The sequence below is a fragment of the Epinephelus fuscoguttatus genome, linkage group LG4 (genome assembly GCF_011397635.1).
Source record: "Epinephelus fuscoguttatus linkage group LG4, E.fuscoguttatus.final_Chr_v1".
Taxonomy (NCBI): domain Eukaryota; kingdom Metazoa; phylum Chordata; class Actinopteri; order Perciformes; family Serranidae; genus Epinephelus; species Epinephelus fuscoguttatus.
Window position 1 is genome coordinate 23,725,992 of NC_064755.1, and position 19,915 is coordinate 23,745,906.

General features: G+C 41.2%; 1 protein-coding gene across 3 annotated transcripts in view; it reads right to left on the minus strand.

The window, feature by feature from the left end:
- The window catches only part of ptprq (protein tyrosine phosphatase receptor type Q), a 57,957-nt gene extending 38,563 nt beyond the window's left edge, over positions 1 to 19,394 (minus strand). The window contains exons 1-19 of one of the 3 annotated variants that reach the window (XM_049574386.1): positions 18,852 to 19,394; positions 17,478 to 17,603; positions 17,239 to 17,383; positions 16,818 to 17,102; positions 16,490 to 16,707; positions 14,640 to 14,817; positions 14,109 to 14,483; positions 13,702 to 14,013; positions 12,208 to 12,501; positions 10,422 to 10,721; positions 8,625 to 8,755; positions 8,344 to 8,473; positions 8,099 to 8,252; positions 7,834 to 7,940; positions 6,314 to 6,411; positions 5,675 to 5,843; positions 5,227 to 5,487; positions 4,932 to 5,086; positions 502 to 616 (exon numbers count right to left, since the gene is read on the minus strand). In XM_049574386.1, coding sequence (XP_049430343.1) covers positions 502 to 616; positions 4,932 to 5,086; positions 5,227 to 5,487; positions 5,675 to 5,843; positions 6,314 to 6,411; positions 7,834 to 7,940; positions 8,099 to 8,252; positions 8,344 to 8,473; positions 8,625 to 8,755; positions 10,422 to 10,721; positions 12,208 to 12,501; positions 13,702 to 14,013; positions 14,109 to 14,483; positions 14,640 to 14,817; positions 16,490 to 16,707; positions 16,818 to 17,102; positions 17,239 to 17,383; positions 17,478 to 17,603; positions 18,852 to 18,896 — 3,598 coding nt within the window. In that variant the 5' untranslated portion in view covers positions 18,897 to 19,394. Of the gene's footprint in view, positions 1 to 501; positions 617 to 4,931; positions 5,093 to 5,226; positions 5,488 to 5,674; positions 5,844 to 6,313; positions 6,412 to 7,833; positions 7,941 to 8,098; positions 8,253 to 8,343; positions 8,474 to 8,624; positions 8,756 to 10,421; positions 10,722 to 12,207; positions 12,502 to 13,701; positions 14,014 to 14,108; positions 14,484 to 14,639; positions 14,818 to 16,489; positions 16,708 to 16,817; positions 17,103 to 17,238; positions 17,384 to 17,477; positions 17,604 to 18,851 lie in introns of all 3 variants that reach the window. The other 2 variants (XM_049574385.1, XM_049574387.1) reach the window with 2 other exon arrangements.
- Between the last annotated feature and the right edge of the window lie 521 nt (positions 19,395 to 19,915).

The following is a 19,915-nucleotide window of genomic DNA, read 5'->3' on the forward strand; positions in this document are numbered from 1 at the left end:
TCACTCTATATACTGTGTTCAATATCATCAATACAGCAAATATCCAATACAGATACTTGTGTATATCACAACTCAACAGAACACAGAGTCATTTGAAGAATACTGTTGTTGTCTGTGGGGGTCTGATCCTCCGAACGTGTGTGTGAATGTGTGTGTGTGAGAGAGAGAGTGTGTTTTAGGCTGAACTCTGATGAATAAGGCCTCACACAGCAGTGGCATTTCACTGACATTCACTGCAGACCCATTCATCCTGCGGTTCAAAAGCCCGGGCTTAAGTTACCTAAGAGGAATTAAACAGGGAACAAACACACACAGACACACACACACGCACAAACACACACACATCTACTGTACTAATTCCTTCCCCTCAGTGTGTGTGTGCATGTGCTACACAGGGACTAAATTAAACAGCAGAGGGCAGACGAGAACCTGATGGCACTTTAACACCCAAAAACAAAACCCATCTAAACAACAACAACAAACAGTGCATGCCCGTCTCACCGCTCTCATTAGTATTGATCATGCGGCTGACTCCAGGGCTGATGTTGGAGGAGGAGGAGGCCGCGGTGACCGTTACGCTGTATTGTGTCCCCGGACTGACATTCACCACATCGGCCTGTGAAAACAGACACATGGTCACAACATATACACACACCAGTGCACACACAAGACCAACAAGCTCAACACTAATGTATTGTAGATCAGTGGTTCCCCTACAGTTTGAAAGTAACTACGGTAAGTATATGTACTCAAGTGCTCGCTTAAGTGCAAATTTGACATACTTATACTTTACTCAAGTATTTCCATTTTATACAACTTTATAATTCTACTACATTATAAACTACATCTGTCTAACAGCTTTAGTTACTTTTCAGATTACAATTTTTCATATTGTTCTTGTCCAGAAATCCATGCATCTTCAGATGTGTTGATGTGGAACGTTTGTGATAAACTGGGGGATGAAGTGTTCCTGTATGTGTGAAGAAAATCCTCCTACTTCTCAAGCTAAATAAACTCTTTAAAAGATCATGCCTTTGTGGTTGCTGCTCCAAAGCTTTGGAATAGCCTTCCACTTTCAACAAAATGCTCCCCCTCCATTAACACATTCAAGACAAATCTTAAAACATACATTCAATGGCCCGTGGTTGTTTGTAGTGGTTTTATTATTTTAGTATTTTATCGTATGTAACTGTTCTTACCGGTGTCTTTCTGTTTTATATTTGTGTACATGTCACATTGCTATATATTTGTGTGTCATTCTTTTAATTTGTACAGCAGTTTGGTCAACTGTTTTCAAAAACATGTCCTACATAAATGAACTTGATTTGATTTGAAAAACCCTCTTGTACCAGTTGATAAATGCGTTGTCACAAAGCTGAAAACAGGCTTTTTTTCTGACTTTTTATAGACATGTGATTCTCACAGGACAGCCACGCTACGAACATATGATGTTCTTGTAGAATATGAAGCATCGCTATAGATTAAACTACCCAACAGTATATAAAATGAGCACATGGCATGGCAGTAATAGAACTAGTGGTAGCAATCTCAACCAGCATAGACAAGGGGGAATACACTGTGGGGGTCTTTATTGATCTCAAGAAGGCCTTCGACACTAATGACCATTGCATACTCTTTAAAAAAATGAAGAGGTATGGTGTTAGAGGAGTAGCCCATGAATGGCTCAAAAGCTACTTGGGCGACAGGGAGCAGTATGTGCATATGAATAATGTAGACTCAGACCCACTAAAAATAACTTATGGAGTCCCCCAGGGTTCTGTGCTGGGTCCCAAACTTTTTATCCTGTACATAAATGATATCTGTGATGCAATGCCATTAGTTAAGTGTGTCCTCTTTGCCGACGACACAAGTTTACATAGCTCCAGAAAAGATCTTGGGCAGCTCTTGTGTGCAGTGGAAAAGGAATTAGTGACCCTCAAGAAGTGGTTTGAGATTAATAAATTATCACTGAATCTATGTAAAACAAAATACATTATATTCGGCAATAAAAAAAATCAATAGACTGGTCAAACTATCGATAAATGGTGTCGAAATTGAACAAGTTTATGAACATAAATTCTTGGGAACCATTATAGACAATAGACTCAGCTGGAAACCACATATAGATAATATAAAAACAAAAGTCTCAAAAACAATTGCAATACTACATAAAATTAAGTACACAGTGAACAAAAACTCACTTTACATACTGTACTGCTCCCTCATACTTCCATACCTAACATATCATCAAACAAACCAATCTTCATCCTGCAAAAGAAAGCCATTAGAATTGTACATCAAAATGACTACTTTGCACCAACCAATCCACTTTTCATCAGTACAAATACTCTGAAATTAGAAGATCTGGTTAACCTCAACACTGCTGTAATACTCTATAAGGCTCACAACAACCTACTTCCACCCTGCATACAGGAGCTGCTCTCAACCAGAGAGTCCCAGTATGACCTTATAGGGGAACCTGCATTTTTAAGAAATCAAAGGCAAGGACCAACATAAAAGGCAAATGCATATCTGTAATTGGAGTAAACTTATGGAATAACCTTGATAAAGAATTAAAAACATGCACATCAGTCACAAAATTTAAAAGATGTTTAAAACTAAGGTATTCAATAAATATAAAATATTTGGATAAAGCAAGCCAATTATTAGTACAAATTGAAGATTTTGCTTAGATTAATATTATTTATTGTTTTCAGTTTAGATAAAAAAATCATTGTTTAAAACTGTGCCATCCCGTTATCTTGTTCTGTTTCTGTAACTTTCCTTCTTGTAAATAGGGTAGGCAATAATAAGCTGTTGCTTCAGCCTACGCCTTTTCGTCCATACTTAATATAGAAATCCTAATTGTATGTATGTAAATATCATGTTCTGCTACTACTACTTACCACACATCCTTAAACATTTACAGCAGTTAAATGCAATATGCACATTACTGAACATGAATCCAAAAACATCATATATAACAGTAAAACACTGACAGCAACCATTTTATTGCACAATAACGAATTAATACTTTAATTTCAGCAACGCATCTGAATTCTTCTACCACCACTGGAAGTACCTTTACATTAAAAACACCCATCAAGTTTCAAATGTGTTTGTATTTAATGGATTTTAAACTGGATGTCACTCAACACTGTTAATTATAAAACGTATAAAATGCTCTATAAAATATAAGAGAATGAGTAAAATGGCCCATCATAAATTCGTTAAGCCCAAGGTAACATCTCTCATTGCTTGTTTGTTCAATTTTCATTTATTATTGCTGGTTTTGGCAGCAGTGCAAACCTCAGATATTCTTGTTACTTTCCCATAAGAAAAATAAAAGCAGCAAATCTTCATAGCAGCAAACCTGGAACCAGCAGATCTCTCTTATCTGCAAAACTTTATTGCTTAAAAAAACAGTTGCAGATGAATTTCTTGTCAAATTTCTCTTGTCAATCAACTAATCAACTATTTTTTCAGCAAGTGTCAATCATTTACTTTCCTCCTAGATGGACATTTGTGGATTTAGATTTTTGTACCTATTCATAGTTTCTATTTCTTTTCCCCAAAATTGGCATCATTCCAACAGTATTACTCACTGAAAACTGCAGATGTATTCCTTGTACACATACCCCTGGTTAGGAATCATTACCGTACAATATATTAGCAAAATACAGCATTTCTCTGAAAAATCTCCCCAAAGAGAAGCAAGAATAAATCTAAATTACTTTCTGCACTAACCCTAAGGGCACACAGCCTTCTGTTGTTGTATTTCATTATGTAGCCCACTAAAAAAAATCACCACAACTCTATTTGAAGAGGACCCTTACATCCTCAGCCATCTGTATCAATATGAAGGTGGGTGGTTGTGAATGGATGACAGCTTTTTTCTGCTTGTGGTTGCACTTGTTTGTTTCTTTCTGTGCTAGTTAATGTCTGTGTGACAAAGCAGTGCAGTCTTTTTTGCTGTAATGTGTGTTGCAATCACCTGTGACATCAGTATGTTTGGATGGCAGTGAGCCACACTAACACCTTATGTTACATCCCAGAAATATGGCTGAGCACTTCACAAGAAGTCTAACAGTCTGTAGGTGTTACATTTTCTGTATGTGCAGCAATGCCAGATATCGAGTATTGAATTCTTACCTGTGAGTGTGTCTCATTGAAGCAGAGTGTGAGCAGCAGGAGGAGTGAGAAGAAGGCCATGCTGGGTAGCAGAGTTAGCTTTAGTTTAGACTCAGCTGGTTAGAGGCCTCAGCAGTAGAGCTGCATCCAGTGTTAGTGCACAATCGTTAGGTCTACAGGTAATCCACCGAGCTGAAATAACTCCAGGTATAGAGGCTGGTTAGTGGCATGAGTAAAGGTCACAGGGTTAGTTGTCCAGGCATTGCATATTAACAACTCGTGGTCTTGAGGTATTCCAAAATTTTAGTGGCAAACCAGGGAGGGCAGTGGGTCCTCTCATTAGCACAAGGCTAACGTTCTCCCTCTGGTCTCTCTCTCTCTCTCTCTCTCTCTCTGGGGAGAGCTGCTTAAGCAAATGAATCATTCAGGGTTGAGCTCATGAGGCCAACTTAATAAATAATGAGATCTATTACTCAACTCTGTGCTCTGTGTGCTCTGTGTGTGTGGTGTGTAAGGTTACATTTTGGGGGGTATCTGACACCTGGCAGCCGGGAGGAGACGGTATGGGGCGGGATTTGGTTGAATGGGAGGAGAGATAATGCACGTATGTTTGTGTAGTTTGGACAGTCAGTATCATAACTCAGCTGCAAGTCCAGAGCTCTGCAATGCCAGTCTTCCTCCCCTGTTACTGCTCTTCATAACACTGCATTGATGATTTTTAGGTGAACTGCAGCGTCTGCAATGATTCAGTGAAAGACTGAGCCAGTGTGTGTGTTCACTGAGTGTGTGTGTGTGTGTACCTGAATGAATCCATCACGTGCAGGGTGCACTGTCACTTGTCCCTGGTTTGGTAGCAGGTTGACTTGATAATGATCCACACACCCAGCAGCCTGCTCCCAACGTAGCGAGAATGCACGTGCAGACACATTCACCACACGCACTCCTCTTACACGGGCTGGCACTCATGAAGGACAGGAAAGGGAGAAATGGAGTCAGAGAGGTGGAGAAAGTTTCCGTAATTTAATGAAAAAGGTTGATAAAGGCGGCTGATAATAATGGGGTGGTGACCGGTGCAGCCCTTGTAATATGGTCTACCTGTGGTTACAGTCAAAGAGGCAGCGCTCCCCGCTGTCATGCCTCTCACTCTCTCAGCGCTCACGTTGTAGCTGCAGCCGTCCACCAGGCCTGTAACCACGGCAACCCACTCCTCCTTGGGTACGGTGAGTGTGTTTGTGACTGAGGCGTTGGCCACAGTGACTCTGTGAAAGTCAAACTCTCCAAACGCACTGTCCCAGCTCACAGAGACAGAAGAGGAGTTCATGTTGTCTAAATGAAGGGCACATAATCCTGCTGGGCCTGGAAAACAATGTTTTCAATTTTACAACAGTTTTTATCACTTAGGCCACAATTTAATTATTTATTTGTGTTACGAGGGCATGATGCTCTAACTTAGAAATAACCAATAACTTCTCCATCCTGACAGGCCTGCCGTTTCCAAAAATACTGTACAGAATTTTGGCCTGTGTGTATGAGTGTTTCTTACGTGTGCTGAACTCTTTGTGGACTGCTTGACTGGTGTCGGAGCCCAGCACACTCTGAATGCTGACACCATAGTCTGACCCTGGGATCAAATCCCTGATCTCATAACGTGCGCCCTGGACAAGCACTTCAATCCATGATTTCCTGTCCACAGACTGCAGGCCAAAAACAAGCTGAGAAAAAAAAAAAGAAATCTTCAGAGTTCTGTTAAGGCTTTACAAAACCCAAGTGAAGTTTCAATTACTGGACGCAAAAACATGACGATTTTTTTTTGCTTTTCCAAGTCAGTATATCAACTAATGTCTCTTTTTTATTTCTTTTAATGTAGGTTTGTGTTGTGCATGCATGTAATGTGCTTGGTCATTCTTCCTGGCCATGTCTCTATGGAGGTCATACATCTTTAAAGGGTTGGTAACCAAATCTGTGGTGTGCCGACAATGGTTGCTAAGTAACCAACAGGTAAGTGCAGAACCTGATGCAAGTGGCCTCATTTGTCCTTGAAAAACATACAATTTTGAGAAAACCAATTGACACTGACACACATCATTATCTGTCTGGAAATGGCGTGGCAACGTATAATGCCTGCTTTCCTTCAGTGATTGTTATGTGGAACTAAACAGGCGCAGTAGTATACGTGTCTTACCTTGTACAACTCCACCTCTCCTGGTGGTGGTCTCCAGGTGACAAACACAGATGTCACTACCTGCTCTGAAAGAGTCACTTCCTGTGGCACCTCTGGAACTGGGACAAGATTACTATTAGAATGTGACACCATGTACTCACACATAATCATCACTGTCTTTGACTCTCCAGCGCGGGGGAATACTGGAGGCTAATTTTTACAGTAATATAAATAATTTCTTTGTGTAAACATGTGTAAAACTAGAGAAGTGCTCTCAGTAGAGTGCAGATCTCCACCAGGTGTGTTTGGGAGCATGTAAGCGGGGAGCAGGGGCTGCAGGGCAGGCTGTGTGTCCAACATGTGTGCATGAGTGTGGCGGAATGAAGGGGAGACAAAATGCAGGTTACATTGTCAAGTCTAACAAGAGTAGACAGGCTATATGAAGATAAATGTTGGACACAATGTGCAATAACACCTCTCACTACCTTCCTCTCCCCTCCCAAGCAAAGAAGACTTGAATCTCACTCAACTGTCCCTCCCAGCTCCCTAACAGTCAATATGGTGGCAAAGACAACTAAATTTGGGATTTTTTCATCTTGTATTGTGCCTAACTTTGGTGGATCATAACATATCAGGTATGAAATGAAAATAAGACCAGACTTTTCTTTGGATGTCAATTTTTGTGATACGACAATGGCTAAAATATGGCCTGCAACAGACTCAATAAAACTTATTTTATCATAGCCAATTGCTCAAAATGCCTTTTACTAAGTAATTTTGTCCATCACTTGTGCCCCCTACCAACTCATTAAGAGGATCAAAGAGTCAGGAGTAAATCACCGCATGAAAGAGCAGTCAATAAAACTGTTTTTTCAAACACTGTGAATCACTGCAACCACGAGAGGTCCTTGAGCATGCAGTCATAAAAGTGCACAAACAATATTAGGCTAATGGGTCCAGTAGTTTGTGAGATTACCTGTGGACAGACAGATATACACGTGCACATCCATGACTGACGCATTATCCTCTTCAAGCTCACCCCGAGCATAGATAACAATTAAAGTATAATCAGCATTATGACTGTCCAACAGCTTTATGAGTAAAGTTTAAAGCCAAAGACACATCATCTCTCTTTCAGCTGGTCCCTTTATGCTCCACAGCTTGCACTCTAATTTTTATTTTGACAATGATTTATTTCAAACGACCGTCCTACTCTGACACAACATTGCAATATAATGTTAACAGTGAAGTGACCTAAGGCTGAAACTGAGGAGAGATAAAAAATAATTTCCTTTTTGTCTCTCATTGTTAACACGGACATCTGCACTCCTTCCAGAAATCTTACTGTCTTAATCTAATATGTATTTTAAATTGTATTTGCACATTTCTGCTCTCTTCTGACTGTTCATTTCCTGCGACATTTTGTAATCCAAATAATTTTCTTTCTCCCCCTCGCTCCCTCCCACACACATGCAAATGTGGGCACAAACACGACTGATATTTGGTGCCAGATACTGCATGTCTTTCACTGTGTAACTTACTCGTATGGAGGATCACAGTGGCAGGATTACTCTTTCTTTCCCCGCTGGTGCTAATCACTTTAATTGTATAAAGACTTCCAGGAGCGAGGCCTTCAAAGCTGTAAGATCTGTGAACACACACAGCACACGGTGTTTTAAAGCACAAGCTCTGAGTAATCTGTGTTGCACTCAGTTGTCATCAAAGAAAGTTTAGATGTGGTGATTGGAATTCTAGTCTCACAAAACTGTAATAATTTGTGCACTGCCTGTCAAGAGTGAGACTGACCTGGCCTCCTGATGAGAAATGATCAGCTCTTGGCTAGATGTTCTGTTTTTGATTGACAGGATGAGTCCGTTCGCAACTCCCTTGACCGTACTCCAACGAATGCATATGGATGATGTGGTTTTATTGACAAGAGACACCTCTGCTGGGCTGGGTGCTGGCATATAAAAAAAACATTACACGTAGTAGTCTGAATAAAAGAATATTGAGCAGTGTGAGTACATGTGTGTGTTTGTGTGTGTGCTTACCTGCAGTGATGTTAATGGTAACAGGGGAACTGTCTGTGAAGGACTCCTTCTCTGTTCGTACAGCAAAGTAGTAGAGTCTGCCCGGAGTCAGACTAGAAAACACTGCACTCTGACTGGACACCTTCTGCACCTGTAGCACACACAAGATATATCCAAAGAGCCTTATTATAATTCTCACAGTAACAGTATTAGTTAGAGGGCACGTTAATGTTTAATACATAAAATCATGCTAACTACTGCTCACATGAATCTCAAGGAGAAAACCTGCATTTTTTATTTACCATGTATGAATGGTCACAGTTGAGGCAGACGACCTCATATCTGTGAGCGTGTCCTTGCGCAGGATCCCAAAGCAGCTCTATGGATGAATCCGTCACCACGCCTTCCCTCACTCTGTTTGGAGGAGCCAGACCTAAAATCACAAACCATATCCCACAACACATACTGTAATTAATACTTTAACATACTGAAATTACTAATTCTCTTTGGTTGGGGATATTTTAAACACCTGGGGATTATGTGTTTATGCCTAATTTATAAAAAAGAGCTAAATCATTGCAGTAATGATGAAACTGATATGTTTAGAAGCCTTTACAAAAAAAGCAAACATCATATTAAAGGTCTGGTGTGTAGGATTTAAAGGCAAGTGGAGGTTGCAGAACTGAAACTTCTCCTGTGTGCAAAGCATGTAGGATAACTACTGTGGTCGATGTGAAAACACAAAAACCCCAAAACCCCAAAACTGGAATGGCCCTATCTAGAGCCAGTGTCTGGTTCATCTGTTCTGGGCTGTGGCAGAAACAGCATGGCGGACTCCATGGACAAGGACCAGCTTTGTATGTAGATATAAAAGCCTCATCCTAAGGTAATTAAAACACAACAATTCTTATTTTCAGGTGACTATAAGCTAGTGAAAACATATTTATGATTATCATATATGATTTCTGCCAATAGCTGCCGCTAAATCTGACACAGTGGACCTTTACATTCTAATAAAACAACAGGATAAAAGACACCACATACATATCTATGTAATTTTGTTTTCAAAACAGATTTAAAGATGATATTTAGGGCTTCAACTAAAGATTATTTTCATTGACAAAGACATCTTTTATTTAAGAAGCTTGAAATCAGCAAACATATGGCTTTTTAATAACAAAAATAGTTCTCAATTAATTTTCTGTTGATTGACTAATGGATTAATCAACTGATTGTTGTAGCTCTCATAAGATATTATCTACGGGCAACCCCAAAGACAGAAATTTACGTCCAATGTCTGAAAACATGGATGCTTGACACATATCCTCCTCCCGGCAGCACAGAAGATCTTTACAATCAGCACAGTGTCAAGGTGGGCACCCAAGATTAGTGTCACCAAGTCAGCATCTGACTTAAGTTAAAGCTAGAAAATAGTTTTTGCAGAATATTGTGATGTCACAGTAAAGCTGACCTTTGTCCTTTTGGATATAAAACAAGATCTTCTCATCCTAATGTTCTATTTGACATCTGTGTGAAATGGTGTCATAAATAGCATATGAATTTTTGAGTTATGGCCAAAAACAGTGAGGTCACAGTCATCTTGACTTTTGACCTTTGACCACTAAATTGTAATGAGTTCATTCTTGAGTCCAAGTGGATGTAAGTACCAAATTTGAGGAAACTCCCTCAAGACCTTCTTGAGATATTGCATTCACGAGAATGAGATGGATGCAAGGGCACAGTGACTTTGACCTTTGACCTATAACCTATAACCACCAAAATCCAATCAGTTCATAATTGAATCCAAGGGGACATTTGTGCCAAATTTGAAAAAATTCCCTCAAGGCATTCTTTAAAGAGATGAAGATGTGAAAAAGTACTTTAAATTGATGCCAAATGAGGACAGCTAAAGTGGTGCAATCATGAAGAGAAAAAGTGATCAATAACAGAGATCATTAAAGAGATAATTAAAGTGGAGATCAGTCCATATATTTATGCTGATACCTTCAAGTTAGAAGCATTTGTAATATGTCTGCTGCCACTGGCAATCCCACCTGTATGTGCATCAGTATGTACTAGTATCAGCAGAGGTTACTCACTTGTTCTGACGGGGCAGGTGTAGTAAGGTGGTCCCATCTGCTCCCGGCTTGTACTGTACACCCTGAGCTGCTGCTCTGATCCTGGACTGAGGTTGCCAACAGTTATGATATGAACACCGGCAGGGAGGGCGTACCAGTCGCATGTGTCCCCGCAAAATCCCTCACACACAGTGTCACACACTCCTGGACATACACACACTTTAACTCCGTCAACCAGCCCCAGCTGTGGACGCTGGATGTACAGCTGTGCGGAGTTTGTGCCCACTGAAAGAGGGACTGCCACCTGGACTGGCATTGGATCTACACATAGAGGGAGAAACAGAGACAAAGATAGATAATAAAATGACTTGTATGGTAGATAATAATTTTCCAGTCCGTCTTTAAACAATAGTCAGGTGACTGTATGAACACTGAAACATGTTTTGCTTGCTGTAATCACTCCTTCTGTTCATACTGGTCATGGGGGACAAAACACAGTCCTCCTTCTGTCAGCTGTGTATTAAAGTTCATCTGAGGCTAATATGAGGCTTCAGCTTTGGTAAAAATCAAGTTACAGACTGTTTAGTACAAAATACCCTCTTTTTCTTACTCTCCTTCCGCTGCAACTCAACAGGGAAGCACCGTCAGGGGGAGTTTTACTCTACAGGCTATTACTTTGGAAGATACCCACTGGCTACCTCCGACTACTGAGGCCTTGTTTAAGCTTCAGATAAAGTTTTGAATGCATTTGTGCACAAAGAGAGGACTCTGGTTTTGTCTCCCAAAACTTCCATTGAACACACATTTGGAAGGAATCTCACGGCCAACATGAAGAGAAATGACTACAGCAAAAAAAGAATGATATCACTGTTCAAATAGACACCTGATAATTGTTTTAAAACAGACTTGAGAACTTTTAATCTTATCCTTTAAAGCAGTGGTTCCCAACTTGTTTCCATAATTAATATAATTCATATTACATTAAATGCAGAACAATAACATTAAAGAACAACTATTAAACTGTCTTATGGTATCTGCATAATACATTTTGTGTTAATCTTAGTAATTGTCTGTGTACGTTCTCCCCATTGTGTTTAATTTGGTCTGATCAGCCACTATGTACATTGTTTTTTTGTTTCAACCTCTATTAAGGGCTCTATAACACCAGTTTTGTTATCCTTAGTCATTTGCTTTGTAAAATTTATTTTTTGGGAAAATAAAGCGACCTTCTTTGAACTTTAAACTTGTGTTTTTGTGCTTTGGCTCCTTGGTTCATGACAGGCAAGGGGCATAATTGCTTAGTAGATCCAATCAGAGCTGATCAGATCAGATCAATGGATGAGAGGAGCAGCTGCTATAGAGGCTAACTTTTAGACCCAGTGCATTGAACGGTTAAGTTTCATTCCCACTGTGCCTGATGTTCTGCTGCTTTGTCTTTGCCCAGAGTATTCTCTGTGCTGCGAGAGTGTGGTGCAGTGAATAACCAGACAGGAGGCTATATATTCCAGCAGTGCTCCTGATGAATGGTCCAGCTCTTAAAACAGAAAATCAAAATGTGGCGACAGATGTTTTCATCGTGGTGGGCTGCCACAAAAAAAAGGGATGTAAACCCTGACTGTAGTTTTCTCTACAGCAATATATGAAATGCTGGGATACAGGCCAACTGTATATTTTAAAAAGCTTTCTTACACCCCTTAAAATCAAGAGGCACTAGTAAGCCCCTGTGAAGCTTTGGTGACCCTTAGGGGGGTCGGGACCCCCAGGTTGGGAACCAGTGCTTTAAAGGCAGTATTGTTGTTTCTCTTACCTGTTGTGTGTGTAACACTGGTCTTCTTGCTCCTGTCCTCTCCCCTCAGTGTGACAACTCCAACTTCATAAGTTTGACCTGGAGTAAATGTGCCCATATTAACACACACTGACTCATTTAACCAGTTTACACCAGGACTGGACTGGTTTGTCCACAGTGAGATGGGAGCAGGGTAAATGTGTGGGTGGGACGTGATGTAATAACCATCTGGTGGGTCATCTGGTGGATGATTCCAGCAGACTGTCAGATTTCCTGCTGTGCTGAATACCTCCAGACCACTGGGAGTCCTAACAGCTAAAGGGGTAAAAGAGGAGAATGTTAATTTTGTTGTCAGCTAATGTGGGTCAAAGGTAAGTTATCTGCATATTACTATTATGTATGTTTTTTTTGTTTGGACAATTACGTGATGTAAATTTTAGAACATCGCCAACTTATCGACTTTGTTTGACAAAATACATGAGCAAAGTTCAATTTATGCAAACTAGTAAGAACAGGCACAATCAGGTTTGCCTCTCCCTTGTGTTTCCTGTTTCCCCTTCCTAGTGTCTCACGTGTTTTTTTGGCGCGGCCTCCTGATTCCCTCCTCCTGCAAATCCTCCTGATTGCCAGCAGCTGCTGGACCTGCACACCTGAACCACATCTACAATTAAGCTCGTAAGATACAGACATCTAGGCCAACTTCTGGATTTTGAACACGTTGTCTTTTTGGACATCAATTCAAACTTTGTTCTGTGTCTCAGGTTCACCACGCAAGCCTCAACCGTAACCCGCCACATCCAGCTTCATTCATGACTTTTGCCTCCGGATTCAGACTGCTCTGCCTTCAACTAGTCTGTCTGCTCCGCTTCACCATTCCCAGCCCACCTCAGCCATCATTTCATTCAAACCTTCAGCTCCACTTCTTCAAACTACAATAAACTGTCTCAAACCATTCAGTTTCCTGGTTGTGTTTGCATTTGGGTCCTAAGTTGAACTGCCACAACAACTGCATAGACAGCTCACTTTTATGAAAGGTCGACCTTTCCAGCAGTGAAAGTGCAATCAGTGCTAATGGTCACAAATGTATCACCAGTCACATTAACAGCACAATGGCTTCACAGCCAAAGTCCATTCAAATCTCAGTTTGCATTGTACTGGCTGATTGAATAAGGCAATGACGGAGAATTAGTGCATTGTCACTGTAAAAATTTTCATTTGTATATTTTGCCTGAATTTTCAAACAATACCTTTCCAGATTTCCCAAAAACTGAAATGAATCATTTTGACATTTTGACATGTCATAGTAAGAAAAGCACAGGTGTAAATAATAAAATGAATGATGGCTGAATTCCATTTAATTGTGTGTTTCAGGGTTCTGGTATTGTTCACGCTGGCTTGCTGTCACACAGTCATGGCTTACTGGGACACTTGAACAGAGCAGGGCCATCACTAATGTTATTAGCTACTATGACAAGTCAAAATGGCTGCTGTGAAAAAGGCCTGTTACATGCTTACCAGTCTGTGCAGTCACAAGCGCTTGTCCGCAGCTCTCTATCCCGTGCTGGGTGACTGTGTAAACTTCAACACTGTATTTCCTGTAAGACTCCAGCCCTCCAATCACAGCGGTGTATGACTGCAGCCCACCAGTCTCAGACAATCTGGAGATGTTGGTCATCCCAAGTATCCTCTGTTGTCTTGAAGACATGTCCACATAGCGCACAACAAATGTCCATCCAACCCTTGACTGTGCATCCGTCAGCATCCAGTGAACAGCAATCTGACTGACGGTAATGTGGCTGATGGTGACATTTTGAGGAGGAAGAGGTCCTGTGAGAAGAAAAAACAAACATTTGCGGTACATCTGTTAGAATAAGATATGGCTTGCGTAACTTGTGTGTGTGACAGGTTGTCAGCAGACTCACTAGTGTACGCAGTCCGTGTTTGTCCTAAGATCCAGGTGGCACCAGCAGGGTGAGAGACTCTGAGGGTGAAAGAGTAGACGCTCCCTGGAGACAAACCTGCCACAGTTACCCCCCTGGAGGAGAGGGAAATTGGGACCCTGACAACTTTTTTTATACTTCTCTGGCTCTGTATCCCCTTTATGTCCTCTGACTTCCTGCTTCTATCTTCTTCACCTTGACCCCACTCTCCATCTGCCTCCTCTTGGTACTGGAGGCATATCCCAAAGGATGAGAGGCTGAGAGAGTTCAAGGATGAGAGGTCACTCCAGCGAAGCTCTACCTGTTGCTCTGTCACCTGAACCAGGTCAAAGGAGAACGAGGCAGGGGCTGGAGGGACTGTGGAAGAGGGAGAAGAAGAAGAAATTGTATGGTTTGACTTAACTAGTAAGTGTTTTGCATTACTTCTTTGCCCTTAGATTAAGAAATAATGGATAAAGGGTTATGCACAGTAAATAATGTGGTTAATAAAGATACATTATTCAAGTTATTTACTCTGGTACTGGCAGATGAAGGGTAAGGGGATGTTACAGAAGAAAGGAGTGAGAAAGTATCCTGCTCCTGTAGCATTCCTTTGAAAGGCAAAACAGTCTGTCTGATTGGCTGGCAGTAATGACATAGTGTTTGTCAGGTTATAGGCTGAGCCATCAGACCAGACAGGATGTCCCTCCTCCTGCAGGGGTGACAAAAGAGAGGTATTATGCACTGCACTCAATATATACACATGACAGACCCAACCAGCTCACTGTCATTAAAGTGAAAGTTTCAAAAACAAAACTCCTCTTTAGGGAGTAACTGCTGCCGTGGGGCTTTTCCTGTTTAGAAAGGAAACTTCTTCTCCAGAAAATTACTTTCCAGTGATTCAGCAGTGGATTACCATTACACAGTCTTACAGTCTTATGTCTGCACTGCCTGAAATTGAGTCTAAAACCCTCTGAGGTCTTATTAGGTCTATGCTTTTGTATATACCACAATACGTGAGGACCTCCCTGCAGGCTTCGGCCAATGCAGCCCGAGAGAAAAGTGTCATTTTGGCTAGATAGGCTGCTTTTGAAATGTTATAATAATCTGTTAAATCTGTATTTTCTTTAACTACTCAATCATAAACAAAATCCTACAAAGGGTATTAAAACTTTATGCCTCATTACTTAAGTATACTCATTAAACAAACATCTATTTGGCCATTTCCTTTTTTAATGACTTGCAATTTTCATTTTTCACTATGCAAAACAATGAGTGAACATCAATCCAGTGCACAAATACAACTCACATCCTAACCCACCCTCCCTCCTTACCCAGTGTAATACCCAGAACATGAGGGACAAACGACAATTCATCAATAATGTGACTTCATATAAAGAAAATCAGTAGAAAATAAATACATGAGTTAAGCAAATACATTAATCCTCAGAATAGATGGGGACTTTTAAGAACGTAAAAACATACAATCCACCTGACAGTACTTGTGATTCAAATACTTCCACTGTACTCTTACTCTTGTGCAGTATTTGTAATTTCCTATATGTAGGTTCCTTTACACATAGAGTCTAATGCCATGCACACTACAGGAGTAGACTTTAGTGTCGAAAGTGTCCTGCAGCGTTTGTGTGACAAAATGTCGTGCAGGAATGTTAAACTACACTGCATGATATTTTTAAATCTACTGTCTGCAGGGGCATGTGTCTTGACACTATATATGTACCAGTGTAAGAACAAGTGGCGGCATATTGTTTGTGATGGAACAGAATTTTATTCATTATGCCCTGTCATGTCTCTCTTTGGTTAATAATGTGTGTAGTATATTCATGATTTGCGAGCCACTCTATAGGTAGGATGACCCCTCTGGGTGACGGGTGGGACTAGTATGTTTTGTTGTTGTGATGGACTATATGTCGATCATGTGATCCAAATGATTTGCATGATATAAGATAAGAATTGCAAGTCATAAAAAAAAATCTACTTTCTGCAGTTCACACTCTACCAATTCCACCATATCATACAGGACCACATAATGCAAGATTTTGAGTCTTGCAAGACAGAATAAGCAGTGTTTTGTAAATATTTAATCAAAAAGGTTTTCTTGACAAATTCCTTTTTAAATTACTAACTATAAAGTTATTCATGAATATTCATGAGAATTCTCAAATGTGATCCATTGTGAGAAAATGTTAATAAATAATATATAAATGTGCACATTCTCAAGGAAACATTAGGTATTCTGACGATGTAAATGGAAAGGCACAATACAAAGTAATTATTTATTATGCCTCTGACTGATAGGATGAGAAGAAAATATTTTATATTCCTAAGTGCCACTCCTTGAAATGTTTCTGTAATTAGGCTACCTGCTGGTCAGTAAGTCCGGTCCACAACAGCAGCAGGTTGTTGTGGCTCAGCAGGTGAGAGGATATAAAAAGCGCATCTTCCAGGGTCTTCAGATCAGCCAGGTGACTTCCAGCTGCCAGATTTTTGCAGCTGTGCTGGGCATTGCTCCAGGTCAACCCTGTCTTTCTCACAGTGTAGCAGCTTCTTCCATTGGCCAACCAGTCAGTAGGGCACTGAGCTGAAGACAGAAATTATCAGCAACTAACACCGGCAGATTCTCTGCTGCCTGCAGTTGGTTTTAAAATTAATGATAAAGTTGTGGTTATGTAATCCTGATGTGTACAATACCTGTTTCCATGCCAAAGCTGAGTCCTTGCTTTATCATCATATTCAGGTGTTTTAGGAATGTGATCACCACGACTTTGGCCTTGAAGCGTGTACCAGGGTGGAGACCTCTCACTGCGTACTTAGAGTTTTCCTCCGATGAGTTTATGTTTAAGATGTGTGTGACAGATTGTGTGTGAGTGTCGTAAAGACTCAAGGTGGATAGCTGTTGTTGTTTGTGAGGTTTCCACGTGAGGAGAGCAGTAGTCGTCGTGCTGTATACATGGAAGGAGGACAGGGAGACTGGGGCTGGACACAAATACAGAGGGGAAGGAGCACAGACTACATGAAAGATGTTAACACCATGAGCATTATACCAAACACTATTTAAGTATGTTCATTTTCTCCATCAGGGCTGTGGTATTCAGAGTTCATGGACACTCACTGAAGTGAAAAGTCTTTGCCGCAATAGTCGTATCATTTCTGCTGGCTCTCAGTGTGATGTTATATCCTCTCGGGTCCTCGACCAACTGCAGTGAGATTTTGCAGTCAGGGGAGCATGCTGAATGATCAATGGGATCCACATACACCTGCAGAGATGGGATTATTAATTTAGCTCCCTAACTACTGTAAATAAGTTGAACAAGAGTACATCTGCATTATCTCCTGGACCAATATTCTCACCAGATGGTTACTTGCAGTCCTGCAGGTGACTGTGTAGGTGTCTGAATCTCTAGTGGAAGGGAAGGACTGGAACACAACTTCAACCTCAACAGGGTTTAAATGCTTCTCACAGGTCAGGAGGACCACCTGAGAAAGAGGAAAATGACATGTGTCACAGAAGCCAAATGTACTTTGAGGTCCAGTGTGTAGGATTAAGGGGCCTATAATGGCAGAACTTGTATATAATACTCATAACTACATTTTCATTAGTTCATAATCGCCTGGAAATGAGAACTGTTTCGATTCGTTACCTACTGGCTGGGACAAGATGTCAAAATGATGTTAGAAAGATGTTGGACTCAGGTTGACAATATCTTATGAATGTTAACATTATTTTTGCAGACTTTAGGTTTTGGTCTCCGTACATCCCGACTAAATGACGGTATTCTATGTCGAGATGATGTTGACATGAGACATTTGAAGAATGTCGAATTTTGGTTACTTGACAACACAAATCAAAACCAAAATATCAACGCCAGTTTTCTACATCAATTGATGGTGGGATTATACACTGTCCTGACATTGAATTCAGGTCAACTGACGTCACAACCTGGATTCAACCAAATTTTGACGTCTAAAGACATTGGTGGTCAGCTGGGCTTAAAATGAGCCATTAATATCTACATAAGACGAGGATCCTTCTACAAAGTCCGACATGTTGTTGCTACAGTAACCCAGAACGCTGGCTGTAGACATGGCAAGCCACATTTTCGTGTCAGCCACCGTAATTCTCCTACACGCAATCTGCAACCTCACTGCGAGATGCCACTAAATCAGGCGCTTGCACAGACAGACCCCAGGTGGTAATCAGGCACCTGCCGTTATGGCTGCTGATTAAATGTCTTTTTTTAAAATATGGTACATGGCATCAATTCTAAATTAAAAGCGTGTTGTAATGTCCGCAAACTGCATTTGAGTTCTAAATCTGCGAGAACGCACAAGCCCCTGCTCCTCACTCTTCACCTTCCCTCGTCACAGTCACCACAGAGAACAGACGCAGCTCAAGTGCCCAGTGGAGTGGCATCCATGTCTCCTTGACCTGCCTTCATCGGTGACAGCCTGCCAGGTAATGAAAGTGGTTGTCCTAAGCCTTGACATTGTTTTTCACTGATGTAAAATTAAACCATTCATGGGTGTATGGGGTTTGAAATAACTAAATACGTAAAAGTATGTGATGGGTGCCCTTTTTTCGCATGAGCACCTGCTCCCTGAAATGTCTGTGCACTGCCCTGCACTAAATCCTACACACAGGAGCTTTAAATACGATTACAATACACCTGTGAAGACAGATAAACATGATACACAGCAGAAGAGAACAGCAGGCCTTTCTCTTACCTGGCATAAAGTAGCAAGTAACCACAGACGCTCTGTTCCACCCATTGGAAATGTCACTCCATGTCATCACGCACACCTTCCAGCAGTCACTGATCCACTACGGTCACTTCCAAGGAGACAAACAGCAGATCCTAGCAGTGCTTACAGCCATTGGTAGGCTCATACACCAACCCAAGACATTTGCCTTGTGTGTAAACATCTGCTGTGGAAAGTCCCAAACTATTTGGGTCACTGAGGCAAAGCTGCAGTATCAAAAAGTGTGTAACTTTTTTAGACTTAAAAAAGTCTTTGAAAGTAGCTTACATATTCCAAGCTGTCTTAAATCCTGAGAAAATCTGGTCTTGGTTTCACTTCAGTTTTACGCAAAGCCTGGAATTTGAATTTCGCGCGCACTTGAAGTCAGCGTCCAGTGGCTGTTACCTCCGAGAGGCAAACCCTTATGTGAAGGAGAGAGAGAGATGTATGAGTTCAACCCAATTTGTTCTGGCTCTTTGTTGGGATAAGAGCAGTTCACCATGGCAACCACGGGCACATGGCCACTCCAGTGCCTGGGCTCCTGAGGAGAGGAGAGAGGAGAAGAGAAGAGGAGAGGAGGGGAGGCTGGGGATGTGGGGGCATACTGAGGAGGAAAAGAGAGGGATAAGAGAGATGTGGACAGGCTTTGTGGGAAATTGAGATGTTAAAACCAGCAGCTTCACGCCTCCGGATGACCAACAGTCAGACAGCCACTTACAGTCTTAGACAGGTCTAAGATTTCTTTTCATAACCTCGAAAATAAACACTGGTGCAGTGGTGAGAACGGTTTGGCTCGGATGTGGGGTGTGGTGGAAGCGTAGGCCCGCGTGGAATGACAGGAATGTGAAAGGGAGAAATGATTGACAGACAGAGAGCTGAGTCCACTGAGGGGTTCTGTTATGAAGAGGTGACTCCCACACGGCAATAACCTCCCAGAGGTGAAACACAAACACGTGTCAGCACTGCGAACGCTGAATCAGGATGAGTGTGTGCGTTTAATAAGGGTTTGAGGATGAAAATACCCAAAGGGGGTGTGAAAAGGACACACT